The 16,106-nt window shown below is 39.3% G+C and overlaps 1 protein-coding gene across 2 annotated transcripts in view; it reads left to right on the top strand.

The window, feature by feature from the left end:
* The window catches only part of LOC132380187 (voltage-dependent T-type calcium channel subunit alpha-1G-like), a 319,151-nt gene that overhangs the window by 76,242 nt on the left and 226,803 nt on the right, over positions 1-16,106 (top strand). For both annotated transcript variants that reach the window (XM_059948872.1, XM_059948871.1), the window contains exons 6-8: positions 5,687-5,779; positions 8,707-9,538; positions 15,004-15,374. In XM_059948872.1, coding sequence (XP_059804855.1) covers positions 5,687-5,779; positions 8,707-9,538; positions 15,004-15,374 — 1,296 coding nt within the window. The remainder of the gene's footprint in view (positions 1-5,686; positions 5,780-8,706; positions 9,539-15,003; positions 15,375-16,106) is intronic.

The raw sequence follows: 16,106 nt of genomic DNA, 5'->3' as shown, positions 1-16,106 counted from the left end.
GCCCATTTGTTTTTCCAGTTTTGATTACACATATGTTGAGAGGATCGGAGTTGACGACACTGATGATTTTGTATTTTTGTTAGATATTATAAACAGCCCTTTTTTTCTTTTCTTTTCCCTTTTTTCTTTTTTCATTTTTTTCCTTATTAGTTATTAGATTGTTAGATTAGTTTTTCTTGCATAATTTTTTTTCTTTTTCTCTTTTCTTTTTTTTTAATATATATTATGATATATCTAGGTTTGCCTTGTTTATATGTTACTTGTATCGTCCATGATTTGCGAAGACTCATTTATATTGTAACTATTGCTTATGTATTCTTTCATGTTCAGTTGAACTGTTCATGTTTGTAATCCCATTATCTATGTATCAATCTTATTATGTTGATATTAATAATAATAATAATAAAAAGATTGAAAAAGAAATCAGCCAAGACCTCAGAAAAAAAAAATTGTGGACCTCCACAAGTCTGGTTCATCCTTGGAAGCAACTTCCAAACGCCTGAAGGTACCACGTTCATCTGTACAAACAATAGTACGCAAGTATGGGACCACACAGCCGTCATACCGCTCAGGAAGGAGACGCATTCTGTCTCCTAGAGATGAACATAATTTGGCACGAAAATGCAAATCAATCCCAGAACAACAGCAAAGGACCTTGTGAAGATGCTGGAGGAAACAGGTAGACAAGTATCTATATACACAGTAAAACGAGTCCTATATCAACGTAACCTGAAAGGCTGCTCAGCAAAGAAGAAACCACTGCTCCAAAACTGCCATAAAAAAGCCAGGCTACAGTTTGCAAGTGCACATGGGACAACAATCTCACTTTTTGGAGAAATATCCTCTGGTCTGATGAAACAAAAATTGGACTATTTGGCCATAATGACCATCGTTATGTTTGGAGGAAAAAGGGTGAGGCTTGCAAGCCGAAGAACGCCATCCCAACTGTGAAGCGTGGGGGTGGCAGCATCATGTTATGGGGGTGCTTTGCTGCAGGAGGGACTGGTGCACTTCACAAAATAGATGGCATCATGAGGAAGGAAAATTATATATATTAAAGCAACATCTCAAGACATCAGCCAGGAAGTTAAAGCTCGGTCACAAATGTGTCTTCCAAATGGACAATGACCCCAAGTGTACCTCCAAAGTTGTGGCAAAATTGCTTAAGAACAATGAAGTCAAGGTACTGAAGTGGCCATCACAAAGCCCTGACCCCAATCTAATAGAAAATATGTGGCAGAACTGAAAAAGCATGTGCGAGCAAGGAGGCCTACAAACCTGACTCAGTTACACCAGTTCTGTCTGGAGGAATGGAGCAAAATTCCAGCAATTTATTATGAGAAGCTTGTGGGAGGCTCCCCAAAACATTTGACCCAAGTTAAACAAATTAAAGGCAATGCTACCAAATACTAACAAAGTTTATGTAAACTTCTAACCCACTGGGAATGTGATGAAAGAAATAAAAGCTGAAGTAAATCCTTCTCTCTACTATTATTCTGACATTTCACATTCTTAAAATAAAGTAGTGATCCTAACTGACCTAAGACAAGGAAGGTTTTCTAGGATTAAATGTCAGGAATAGGGAGTGTGTCTTTAATGTCCTGACACCTTTCTCTGAAGGCTGCACAGCAAATATTTGAAATCTGTTGAGCTTGGTTTGGCGCATTTCTGGGTGTAAACCACATTAATATTGTTTTGGCCATCTTCTTGTTTTGCAGGATACCCTGTTTGGCACTCGAGTTCAATGCAACAGTACCTTAGCAACACCAAAAATAAGTGCAATCAAATTTCTTGGCAATAGTTCTCTTATCCATACCCTTTCTTCTGTATTCAAGAATCTACAAATCATATGAAATAATCACTGATTCGTTACTGTGTGCCAATAAATTATTTCCAGATGTGATGAGACTCATTTATTCCAGCTCGCCCACAAATCCCTCACCGTCCTATCCCCAAATAGGGCCATATGCTATTTCAGGAATGATAAATTACCCAATTTATGCAACAGAAGTCTTTTGTACTAGACATATGAAGTCTACTGTGGTAGTCCAGGTATTGTGCTGTCGAGTTCACGTGCCACTGCTGCATGCTTTTGCAAAGCTCTTAGGCAACCTATCCCACTTGACTAGCCTCTACAGCCCTCATCACTTCTCCACGCCCCCTGCTGGCTTTTTGACTGACAGTTGTTGCATCTGTTCCCTCCTCTAGCTGGCTTTGCAACACACACATCTGTTCTTGTTCAGCACCTCATTTTCAGATCTTGATGGATGTTCTACCCATTCTTTTTCCTTGTTCTAATGATCTTAATCCTTTCATGTCAATTACTATTCTGCCAATCATTTTGACTTGGGAACTTTAGGACTGGAAGCAATCTGGTTTGTATTGAGAAAAAAATAAATGTTCTATCGTTTATCTACATTATGGCTGATTGTGAAAGGGTAAACAAGGAAAGCAGTGGCCCACATTTAGTCTGGTGAAGTCAAAGACCAACCCCGTTCCTCTTACCTCATTCAGTTGATAAAAAATTCAGATTTTCAACTTGCCTTCAAGTGGGATTCAGTACAGTGACCTATACTCTGAAGAAAGGGCAATATTTTCACAGAACAGCAAGATTTTTAGAGTGATGTTCATGTTTAAGCTTTCTCGAGAAGATGCTTCCTCCAGCCGCAGGGTTCGGAATGAGGGAAGATAGCCTAGGGATAAAACTTCAGCCATTTAGAACTGAGACAAGGAGAAATGTACTCGCAGAGGTTTGTGAATCATTATAAATCTTCAGTGGGGTTGGGGGGAGGGTTCTAGACCCTCAGTTGATGATTATCTTCAACACTAAGACTAACATACTTCAGAGATCTAAGAGAAGCAACAGCAGGTTGGAAAGTGAAGCAGTATTCAACTTTGACTTTACTGATGGAGGAGCAGGCTCCTCATAGACCTTGACTTCCTCATCCACCTTAAGTTCCTATAGAAATGTTTAATAGAACCAGCCCGACTTGTCCATTCATATGTTCAAATATTACACTCAATCTAATACACTTCGCACAAAGGCCATCAGAAACAGGTTGGCATTGAAACTAGAACTACCAGCCATTAGTCCTGCCAAAGCTGGCATTGGACAACTTTTAGAGCAATAATTCCTGTTTATACTAGTGTAGGCTCATCAAATGAGAAAGGCCTATTAGAGAGATTCGCCTGTTTATAAGTTTACCCCATGCCCTCCTTGAATCTGTTGTCACCTCCTGAATTAAAGGAACCCGTATGATCCCAAAGTAGATATCCTTGATAGGCCACCAGGAGAAGTGAACTATCCAGTTTAATTCAATTGAAATCTGCTTGCATGTTGTTTGTTTTAAAATGAAATAACTTCAATTTTCAAATTACGAGTGTTTGCAGACTCACCTCAGACTTACACAGACAATTTAAAGTGTGTAGGTGTCCCAATTTTTATTCTAACACTTCTAAAAGAAAGACAGGATAGACAAAGACTTTATCCAATTACAACCACAAATGTAAACATCAGTCAGTCGGTATCATTGCACTTTGCACTGAATGGTGGTTTGTTTCTCCTTCCCAGCTGGACATAACATTGAAATTAGAGCTATGCAATTCTGTGGTAACATCAGAAAACTGTTCACATAATGGATAGTCAAAATCCTGAACTCTGTCTCATTAAGATATTAACAATGAGGCGGGAGAGAAAATGTCTAAACTGGAATTGATTGATTATTAAGATTTACAAAATCAAAGTCAAAGCTGAGTTTATTGTCACATGCAATGAAAAACTGACTTGCAGCCTCATCACAAGCATCATGTAAGCAGCATTCAAAGTAAAACATAAATTAAGCACATTTTACAAATAAACATGATTAGAACAAAAAAGAAGTCCAATTTAGTGTGAAGTGATCAAAGTGTTGTTACGATACGCACCGACCATGCCAGCTTCTGGGGTTGAGACAATCTGACTCTCCAGAATATAGATAACTGCCCCCTTTAAAGATTCAGGCCCATTCCACTAATTGACAGCTATGTTTTGATGCCAAGATTTGAATATTTAAAGAGCAACTGCAGTGCTCAATCATCAGCTCAACTTGGATTCTCGTCTAGCATCTAGTTTAGAACCCTTTCCTCGTTTCAGTCTCAATTCTAGTCTCAGATACTCCAGTGCTTGGGTCCTCACCATCCCTGCTTAGGTCTCTTGCCACAAGTATAGTGATATGAATTTTTCTGGTTGTTTCAGGAACTGAATGGATGAAGGTAAGTAACAGTTCTTGAACCTGGTGGTGTTGTACTTCAAACTTCTTTACCTCCTACCCCCTGGTTTTTGTGAACAGATGGCATGGCATAGGAGTGATGGAAGATGCTACCTTTTTGAGGCAGCACCTCCAGTAGGTACTACAGGTGAAGTGGGGTGTAACTATGATGTATTGAGCAGAGTCCAGTACTGGTCCACAGAGTCCATATAAGACAGGTAGATGAGGTGAAGCATTGAGTTGGATCTATTTTATTATGTATTTCCACTAATAAATTTTGGCGGTAGTGTTTTTCCCCCTTTTCCTTGCTGAGCCACAGAGTTTAATAATTATTGTGGTTGGCAAGGATCTGCTGAGGGATCATCTTCGTCATGCACACAGATCTCTTGAAAAAGCACCAGCAAACTGTGTACTTCAATCAGCAACTAGTTAATCTGACTGTGTTGCAGAGTGGAAAACAGAACGTTTCAAAATACCTATAGTATGCCACTATCGGGTCTGATACAGGTTTCTGGTAGTTTAATTCAGTGTTTCAGGATCATTAGCATCTGCAGGATTTTGGCAGTTACGTCTGACCACTTTTTCTTCTTTGATACACTCAATCATTCTACTGTCCTACATCACATTAGCAGGCTGGTAGGAGTTTCACAGGACCACTAAGTTTTACCATCTAAACCCATGTAGATACTCACCATAACCAGATTTAATCTTGCAGGTCAATTAGTATCTTATGGATTGAGCAATGGAATTTAAGTTTTAATTCCTTAAGCTGAACTTTATCAGGTCTTGGACCTGCAATGTTAACTTGTTGAGCATTTCCAGCATTTTCTGGTTCTCTGTCTCTGATTTGCAGCATCCACTGTTTTTCCTTGATATTCAATCTTTATCACATCCTCATCTCTGGCTCACACATTTTTTGGTGGACTAGATGTCAAAGAGGGTGAATCATAACGTCAGATTCAGAGTTGCACAGAACTGCAATAAGTCGTCCAAAGATTATTATTTTAGGAACTGCTACGTCCATGAATTAAACAGCTAAGGAAAAGTTGTACATAAAGATTAACCATATCCAGCATCTGTCTTTACCAGAAAACACTGGTCAGGCAGTAACTTTGGAAATGCATGTTTCAAAATATAAAGCAATGTTCAAACAAATATTAACAGTTATGAATATATAAATTCCTGATATGGCTGATGACAGAAATATCTGTAGCCCTATTCCATTGTAATGTAGTTAATGTTTTTGTATGTTTTCTGTTATTTCTGTTCGGATATACAAGTTTTGATAAACAAATCACCTAAAATCTAAGATGGTCAAACATCTGTTAATGAGCAATAGTCTTGATTCAATTGCCGTTAAATTGAAGAATAATTTGTGATGGTAAATCTGGTTTTATTTCATATTATTTGACTGAGTGGCATTTCTTTTGTTTTCTCAGGTTATAACCCTTGAGGGTTGGGTTGATATCATGTATTTTGTTATGGATGCTCACTCCTTTTATAATTTCATCTACTTCATCCTATTGATCATAGTAAGTATTCAATACTCTGGTGATGTGGGCATTATTGGTGGCTGACATGTACTCCCTTTCCTTAAAAGAAATTCATTGGCTCAGAGTCATACAGCAAGAATACAGACTCTTCAGCCCTAGGATCCCAGTCCAACCAATTTGCCTATCTGAGCTAATCTCATTTGCCTATTTGGCCCTTATCCCTCAAACTATTTTATATCCATGAACTTATCCAAATTTCTTTTAAACATTATAATCGTGCCCTCCTCTACCACCTCCCCGGCAGATCTTTCCATATACCTGTGTGAAAAGCCCATCTCTTGCATACCCTTGAAAAATTTCCTCCCTCGCCTTAAACCTATGCCATCTAGTTTTAGACTCACAAATCTTGGGAAAAAGTTATGTTCCTCATAATTTTGTAAATTATCATAAGGTCACTTCTGAACCATCATCGCAACAGAAAAATATTCCCAGTTTATCTAGTCTCTCCCTATAACTGAAGGCTCCTTATAGAGGCAACATTCTTGTGAACCTTTTTTTGTACTCTTTCCAATTTAATCACATCCTTCCTATAGCATGGAACTAGAACTCCACACAATATTCTAACTAGTGATCTGTACATCCCATCCCATCCCATCCCTTATACTCAATGACTAGGCGGATGATTGTAAACATAGCATACACCTGTCTGTCAGCCAATGTAGCCACTTTCCTGAAACCATCTACATACTTGTACCTCAAAGTCCTGCCATTCACTGTGTACGCCCTTACCTGGTTTAATTTCTCAAAATATAACTATGTACTTGTCTGAGTAAAATTCCATCAGCCATTCCCTCACCCATTTTCCCTGTTCATCTAGATCTGGTTATAGCCTTAGAAAACCTTCTGTATTGTCCAGTATAGCACCAAATTTGATATCTTCTGCAACTTACTATTCATGCCATGTACATTTGCTTCCAAATCATTTATATATATATGTGTGTGTGTGTGTGTGTGTGTGTGTGTGTGTGTGTGTGTGTGTGTGTGTGTGTGTGTGTGTGTGTATACACATATAACAAGCAATAAAAGACCCCAGCACCAATCCTTGCAGCACTTCAATGGTTACAAATGCTCCTATCTGAAAAGCAGCCTTCCACTTTCACCCACTGCCTCCTCCCACAAAGACAATTTTGTAACCAATTTGCTATCTCACCCTAGATCTCATTTATTCTAACCATCTGAACCAGTCTGCCATGCAGTATCTTGTCAAGGGCCTTGTCCATGCAGGCAACCTCCGTCCTCACTGCTCTCATTAATCCCCTTGGTCATATCCTCAAAAATTTACTAGAGCAATCTGCCATGAACAAAGCCATGCTAACTATCTCTAATCAGTCCTTGCCTTTCCAAATGTAAATAAATCCTGTCCCTCAAAATGATGTCCAGTAATTTCTTTGGAGCATAGTAGATTGAGGGGGGACTTGATAGAGGTATTTAAGATTATGAGGGGGATAGATAGAGTTGACGTGGATGGGCTTTTCTCATTGAGAGTAGGGGAGATTCAAACAAGAGGACATGGGTTCAGAGTTAAGGGGCAAAAGTTTAAGGGTAACACGAGGGGGAACTTCTTTACTCAGAGAGTGGTAGCTGTGTGGAACGAGCTTCCAGTAGAAGTAGTAGAGGCAGATTTGTTTTTGTTATTTAAAAAAAATTGGATAGGTATATGGACAGGAAAGGAACGGAGGGTTATGGGCTGCGTGCAAGTAGGTGGGACTAGGTGAGCGTAAGCATTCGGCACGGACTAGAAGGCCTGTTTCCATGCTGTAATGATTATATGGTTATGATTTCTCTGCCACTAATGTAAAGATCACCAGCCAGTTCTTGCAGACATTCTTCAATATGCTTGTAACACTGGCCATTCCCCAGTTTTCCAGAACCTCTGTCATGGAAAATGAGTTTGTGCAACTAACCAGCTTTTCCCAGAATTTGGCATAGAGTCATAGTGTTGTAAAGCATGGAAACAGAGCTATCAGCCCATTATCCAGCCCATGGTACCTACAGTATAGATTCAAGATTCTAGTACATTATCAAGAATGTATAAATTATACAACCTTGAGATTTGTTTGCTCACAGGTAACCCCAAAGCAAGAAACCCAAAAGAACTCAATTAAAGAAAAAATAGAATGAAAATAAAAATAGAAGCCCAATACTCGATGTGCAAGAGAAAGAAAAAAAATCATGCAAACAATCGAAGTGAACAACATCCCATTTACCTGCAATCGGTCCATAGCTTTGTGCCTTCACAATTTGTATTTCATATTGTCAACTCTCACTGTTTGTTTCATCTGATAAATTCAAATAACTTGTGTTTCTCCTGCATGCATCTTCTCCAAACTGACCTTGTGAAACCTTCTACCACCCTATTTCACCTTGTACTAACCTTCTTTTTGTCATTCATTCACTTTCTCATCAAATCACAAAGTTTCCCTTTTGTCTCTCCTCCCCTTTTTCTCGTACCTGTATCTTGGAACTTGTTTCAACTCCAACACAAATTTTAAAAAGCAGTAGTTCTGATAAAAGATTATCGACCCAAAACTTATTTCTTTATTAACAGAACATTAACAATTCTTTTAATATTTTGCTTTATTAATGTCAAAGCAATCCCCATTATTCTAGACTTTTATGATTGATGCCAACTTTAAATGGTGGGAAAAAGCATGCCATACTTGACAAAACTTAAAGCAATCAACTGTCCTACATTTTTCTTCCTGTATTCTCACCCTGAGCAGATCTGTTTCTTTTAACTAGTGTTTCTTTTAACTACTCTCAAGCTTCACCCTTCTATAGCCCACACAATTCCAGCTCTGCAATTTTTAAATTACAGGAGAGATTTTTTCTCAAAACTTAGCAAACTGGAATGTTGAATATGAATATTTCTTTTAACTATTTCTTTTCCATGTTTTAATTTTTAGGTTGGGTCATTTTTTATGATCAATTTATGCCTAGTTGTCATAGCAACCCAGTTTTCTGAAACTAAGCAGCGTGAAAGTCAGTTGATGAAGGAGCAACGAATTCGCTTCATGTCTAACGCAAGCACGCTGGCGAGTTTTTCGGAACCAGGGAGCTGCTATGATGAGCTCTTGAAGTATATTGGCCACATGCTGAGGAAGGCCAAGCGTGAGGCTGTTCGTGTTTGCTATGTAGTGGTGGCCAGAAGAGGGGTGCATCCTGCCAACAGGAGCGGGCCACGTGCACAGCCCCGCAAACGGCGGAAACGGAAGCGGGCAGCCTCAGTCCATCATCTCATTCACCACCACCATCATCACCACCATTACCACGTGAGCAATGGAACAATGCGAGCACCACAGGCCAGCCCAGAAATCAGTGATGTGGAAACCAACTCTGCACACAATGGTGGTAACAGACTAATTGTGTTGCCCTCACCACTGTCAAGTTTGCACTCTCCCCCACCTCCTCCATCTCCCACCACTGCCACACCTAGCAATACTGAATCTGTCCATAGCATCTATCATGCCAACTGCCACATTGAGCCAATCCAGTGCAAAACTTCCCTCAGGCAAGGCATAGGCCTGATCTCCCCAGATGGACTCCAGAAGAATTTGGATATCAAAAGCTACCCAACTGTGCACCCTAGCTCCCCACATCAGGTGATCAACCTGAACACCAAAGGTGAGAAGACACTTAAAGATGCAACAATGAATCCCGACAGCACAAAGACAAATCTCAACATCCCAGCTGGACCATACCGGAAGATGCATCGACTACTGGAAACGCAGAGTGCTGGTGAGTGAGCCAATTGAGAGTGATTGTCAGAGGATGGTGGAGATTGATTGAAGGCAGAGAGACAGCACAAAGAGCAACAAAGTGGGGAAATGGGGAAGTTAATCAACACTTTCTATGTAAATGCTGGCTGACTAGATGAGCACTGACAACTTTCTCTGTCTTTTTTACTGAGATGAAATTTATTTTTCCATCACCTTCAGAATGATTGCGACTGATTTTGCTTTGTTGAACTTCCACGTCCTTTTAAGCTTGCTAGCTCCTTAAGGATTGTTCCACTGCTAAATTAATTTGCCTTCACCATTTTAACAAAATCTCAAATATCCTTGCCCTTTTTTTGGATTTTTGTTGAAATCCCTTTTATTTAGTCTGTTGAAACTATTCTAAATCACTTCACCAGTGTTGTTAGCTTGCATGTTCTATTCAGTGATGGTATGAGTTAGCAGATACAGTCCTGTATATCCAGTTTAAGTGTGATAATTCTGCTGTGCTTTGAAACTGACCTCAAATTTAAGTTGGTTCTGTAGGCCCCATATGTGGCATGATACTTAAAGGTTTGTGAAATTCAGGAGCTAGAAGGCTTGAATTCTTATACAATGTATCTCCAGAGTCATAGCCATAGAGTCAGCAGAGAAACAGGCTTTTCAGACCAGCTCGTCTATGTTGACTACCTGAGCTAACATGATTCTATTTGCAAGCAAATAGTCCAATTCACAGGCAATCATATTTGCAATTAATGTTCCTGTGATTGGCTCTCCCATCTGGGAACCAGGTAAACCCATTCACCATTTCTGACAATCTAAATTCTAAATTGTGTGAGGAAACCTAATGCTGATTGAATGTTCATAGATCAAATTGTTGATTGACAACCTATCAATCTTTATCAGCATGCAAATAGAAATTTTGAGCTGTACAACAGAATTCTAGAACTTTGTCACACATTTTACTGTCATTGCTCAGAAATGCCATGTGTCTGTTACTAACTTGCACCAGTCACATTGTCATTAATCTTGGGGTCACAATTGAATATGTATACTATAGAGAGAGCACAGAGGGGATTTACAAGGATGTTGCCTGGATTGGAGAGCATGCCTTATGAGAATAGGTTGTGCAAACTTGGCCTTTTCTCCTTGGAGCGATGGAGGATGAGAGGTGACCTGATAGAGGTGTATAAGATGATTAGAGGCACTGATCGTGTGGATAGCCAGAGGATTTTCCCCAGGGCTGAAGTGGCTAACACAAGGGGACATAGATTTAAATTGCTAGGAAGTAGGTACAAGGGGTATGTCAGGGGTAAGTTTTTCCACACACAGTGTGGTAGGTATGTGGAATGCACTGCCAGCGAAGGTGGTGGAGGCAGATACAAAAAGCTCTTTTAAGAGACTCTTAGATAGGTACATGGAGCTTAGAAAAATAAAGGGTGATGCGGTAGGGAAATTCTAGGCAGATTCTAGAGTAGGTTACATCGTCAGCACAACATTGTAGGCCAAAAGGACTGTAATGAGATGTAGATTTCTATGTTCTAAGAATATATTGTTGACTAATACTTGAATTGTGTAGTGAATGGCTAAAAGACGAATAATTGAATGAGTTGAAGTTTGAGATTGTACAATCTGTAACTTGGTTTTGTGAGGAATTTGTCTGACTCCCTATTGAGCAATGTACTGCTGTTATGTTTATGGTGTGTGGAGTGGCAGGGCAACTCACCGCTTGTCTTTGTTCATCTATTATGTTGATCTGAAAATAATGTTAAGAGCACTTTACATCAGAATGAGTGAACACAGTGGACATGTTATGAGAAGATTAGTGAAGGAGAGAATTTTACTGAAAGTTATATACTCATGCTTTGTATGATACTTTCTTTCCACTTATTAGAACAGTATTTATGGAATCAGAAAGAAGGGACAGAAATGCGTGGGGTTTTTATCCAAATTTTCAATTAACTTGTCAAGAGAACTGGAAATATCAGTTTGCTTATTGCAATTGTTAAATCAGGCACCGAAATTATATCAGAAACACACATTTGGTCTCCTAGATTTTTCACAGCAAAGAATTAGACAAATTATCACCCACAGAAACCTTGTTCTGTGTTCCTACATAATAATTACAGAAGGGAAATAAGCCATTTGGCACAACTGATCTATTCTGAATTTCTGCTCCAAATGAGTCTCCTCCAACACTTATTTTATCATCTGTATTAATATACTGTATCCCTTTTCCCACAGAGGGATACGGACCCACTGCAAACAAACGTGGTCAGATAAGCATCACAATGAGCATGGCGGCCAAAGGGCCAGTTTTGGTGCCATGTGATTCTACGACTCTAATGCACTGTCTATCTAGAAGTGAATTAAATAGGTGTATACACACATCATGTTGGAACGTGGCCAAGTGGTTAAGGCGTTCGTCTAGTTATCTGAAAGTCGCTAGTTCGAGCTTTGGCTGAGGCTGTGTGTGTGTTCTTGAGCCAGGCACTTAACCACACATAGCGCTGTGACGACACCGGTGCCAAGCTGTATGGTCCTAATGCCCTCCCCTTGGGCAACATTGGTAGCATGGAGAGGGGAGACTTGCAGCTTGGGCAACTGCCGGTCTTCCATAAAAAAGACCTTGCCCAGGCTTGCACCCTGGAAACTTTCCAAGGTGCAAATCCACGGTCTATCAAGACTAACGGAGGCCTACACACACTACGCACACATCAATATGCTGCATTTAGAAACAGTTTATTCAGGTATTCATTATTTTTTCTTAATTTATTCCAGCAAATTGTGGGAAATACAGGCTAGTCTACTTGAAATCTCCTCTTAAGAATTAGTCCAATTAATCTTTTTTGTATTATATCCTTCCTTGGATATGAAGATCAAAACTGTACTATTACTAGGACCCAATATAATCAGAAAGATCTATTCTTGTAATAAGGACTAATGTATCATCTTCTTCCTGTATTACCTGCTATTATAGTATGTTGTCTTTCTGTGATTTATATATACCAGTGGTTCTCTGTGTCCCAATATTTCCAGTAACTCAGCATTTAAAAAATTATTTGCTCCTCTGTGTTCACTATTAAGTAACATTTCTCTAGGAATGTGTCCCATCTTGCACATTGTTACCCATTTGCTTAACATCCCAGCACTCATTGGCTGTTTCCTTGCAGCTTCTATTTCCACACAACTTTGTTTCACTACCAGATTTGTCATTTAAAGTTTGTTAGCCTTCAAGGATTGTTCTACTCAACTTTCTCCCTCGGGTTGCACAGAAAAACTCAAATATCCTTGTCCTTCTGTTGGAGTTTTTGTTGAGACCCCTATTATTAAATACCTGTAAGATAGTCAGATTCACTTTTTTCCATTCTGTCATCTAAATCATTGATATAGACAATCAGTAGCCATGACCCAAGCACTGATCATTATGGTACCTGTATAATCTACAAAGAAAGAACGCTACAGAGATCTTTAAACCTTATGATTTCAAAGTGAAAAAGTGCTTTGCTTGAAACAATTGCTTTGAAAGTCCTGAGGTAAATGCACTGAAATGAGGTAAATGAGCTGAAATTGACTCCCGGTTGCAGCAGCTGTTCATATTCCTTACCTGTAGTTATGATCAAAGTATCTAGATACAACCATAGTCACCATATACAACCTTGAGATTCATTTACTTGTGAACATACTCAATAATAATCATAACAGAATAATGAAAGACCACCCAACTAGGGCATTCAACAAGACAACAAGCTGTGCAATTACAAAAAGAAAAAAAAAGTAATAATAAATAAATATCGAGAACATGGGATAAAAATTCCTTGAAAATTGAGTCCATTGGTTGTGGGAACATTTCAATGACTGGGCAAGTGAATTTGAGTGAAGTTATCCCCTTTGGTTCAAGATCCTGATGGTTCAGGGGTAGTAACTGTTCCTGAACCTGGTGGTATGTCCTAAAGCTCTTGTATCTACTTCCTGCTGGCAGCAGTGAGAAGAGAGCACATCCTGAGATGTGGGGGTCCCCCTAATGATGGATGTTGCTTTCCCGCTGCAGCGCTTCATGTAGGTATACTCAGTGGTTGGCAAGACTTTACCTGTGATGAACTGGGCATTATTCATTACTTTTTGTAGGATTTTCCATTCAAGGGCATTGACTAGGCCATGATGCAGCCAGTCAATATACACTCCACTACAAGAAGCTTGTCGAAGTTTTAGATCTCTTGCCAAATCAGAAGCAACAAACCATCTATTGGTATGACTCAACAAGTTGAACAGCATCTGTTGGGGACGGAATTATCGATGTTTTGTGTGGAAATTCTGCATATGGAGATGCTGTTTGACCTGCTAAGTTCCTCCCACAGGTTGTTTATTGCTCCAGATACCAGCATCTGCAGTCTCTTGTGTCGATCAATGACTGAGCTCGATCCAGATAATCTCACCACCACTTATCTAAGAATTAAATTTAGGTCTAAAATAGCCTAAACCAGAAATAGTTTTTAGCACAGCGAGTTTGGGATTACTTACTGCCTGTTACGCCACTGACATTTAGGGCAGCAATGAAGGTCCTCCATCTCTGGCAGCATTCACAGCTTCCTTCATAATGTCCGTAGCTTCCTCTCGGTTTTCACTACTGTCAGTCATGCAAGTCCTGGGTGGAGACTCAGGAATACCGTCACACTCAGACGAAGAAGGATTCTTCACTGCTGCTTCTGTAACTATTTTGTTTTACCAGTCAGTGTTGTTAGCCCCAAGCTGAAGCCCTGAACCTGAAGGACTGATGGACCACTCTTAGTCTGTTCTCTACCCTTCGACTGTTTAGTATGGGTGACCCTACCAAGAGCCAAAGCATAAAGCCCTGACTCCAGCCAACATAGCTCTCCAGGCCACGACAAGGCTATGGCCCGCTTGGAGAAATTTTGGCATTACGTTGATACAGTTAGAAAAGTAACACAATCAATCATTCCATTAGCAAAGTATCTCAAAAATATTGAGAAAAGTGTCTTTTACAATTTGTCTTTTACTCAATAACAACGCTGCTTCATTTAGTATATTTTGACAACAAATTATTCAGCGTCAAAGGAGGAAGGTTTACACATTACTCATCTATTATATGCTTTCAATTGGCCCTTTGTGTATTATACTTTGATGAAAGGTACAATATGATGAAAAGAATTTTCTTTAACTGTGTTTGCTGAAATCCCATTTAGAAGGAAAAGGAGCTGGGAATTCAAAACAAGACAAACATGGTGTGTGTTTGGAAAAGAATGATAATTAATATTGCAGTTGATGCAACATTTCTTCATATAATGAAATGCCATCAACTGAAAAAAGTCTGAATTTCCAGCATCTGCAGATTTCCTCGTGTTTGCAACTGAAAAAGTTAAATTGTTCTGAATGCTTCCGGTGTTTTCAGACTCTATTTTGCACCATTTGTTCCCTTTTTGAAAGTTTAAAAGACCAAATGTGATCTTCTCTGCTCCCAACCCATAGGCTCTTGCAAAGGTTCCTGCAAGTTGTCTGGTCACTGCTTACCCTACAGCTCGCCCAGTGGAACGACTGACATTCTGAACTGTGATCCGCAAAGTTGTCCCATCTGTATCAGGAGCAATGAATCTGAGGTGACGGACAATGAGACACTGGATTCAGAGAGTGATGGCGTGTATGAGTTCACCCAGGATGCTCACTACAATGACCAACGAGATCCTCAATGTAACCAACCAAGAGCAAAGAAATGTTGGAAATTTTGGAACATAGTCTGCAACACCTGCCGCAAAATTGTTGACAGCAAATATTTTGGGCGAGGAATTATGATCGCTATTCTCATCAATACACTTAGTATGGGGATTGAATACCATGAACAGGTAAGGCAAAACAAAGTACTCTCACACCTGTAAAGCTTTTATATTTCCAATGTATATGAAGTATTCAAAAGTACATTCAATGTAACTTTAGTCTGGAAATTCAATGATAGATTGACCACAATGTTATCAAATACTGTGTCAAGGAAGTCTCTCTGAGTAAAAAGCTCAAAGTAATTGCCTATGAAGCAGGAAACTAGAAAAGATCCAACTCTCGGCAAATTAAAAACCCTCTTTAGGCTCCTACCTTTAAGTTTGGAAAGTTAGGGTATAAAGTTGATTAGGTTGGAAAGCATACCAGACTCAACCTTTTTTGTTTCTATTGTAATGGTGAATTCAATCAAGGTGTATAAATATTGACACGTGATACTGTAACTGTGTCTAATTTTATCTGAATATTTTAGGATTTTAACTATCTTATTTTCCATAATTGCATTTCAAAATGCAGATGGCAGATGATAGCAAATTAGGGTATGCAAAGGAATAAAGGAACGGAGGTTAAATTTATACTTGAAAGAAGGCTGTATATAAGTAATCAAACTGTTATCAGTGCCAGGCACTGAAATCACTCAGCTTCCCTTTTTGAATATTTAGACTGCATCCCAAGATGGCTGTGAACATTCCATCTGAATTAAGAATTTCCATCTGAGTTAGGAAGCAAACAGGAATGTTTTTGGCTACAGTTCAGCAGGACTCACACTTCGTGGAATTATCACATAAAATCCTGTGGTTCCA

This window comes from Hypanus sabinus, chromosome 23, assembly GCF_030144855.1.
Source record: "Hypanus sabinus isolate sHypSab1 chromosome 23, sHypSab1.hap1, whole genome shotgun sequence".
Taxonomy (NCBI): Eukaryota; Metazoa; Chordata; class Chondrichthyes; order Myliobatiformes; family Dasyatidae; genus Hypanus; species Hypanus sabinus.
The sequence above is the reverse complement of the archived record's forward strand: the minus strand, read 5'-3'. Positions and strand labels throughout refer to the sequence as shown.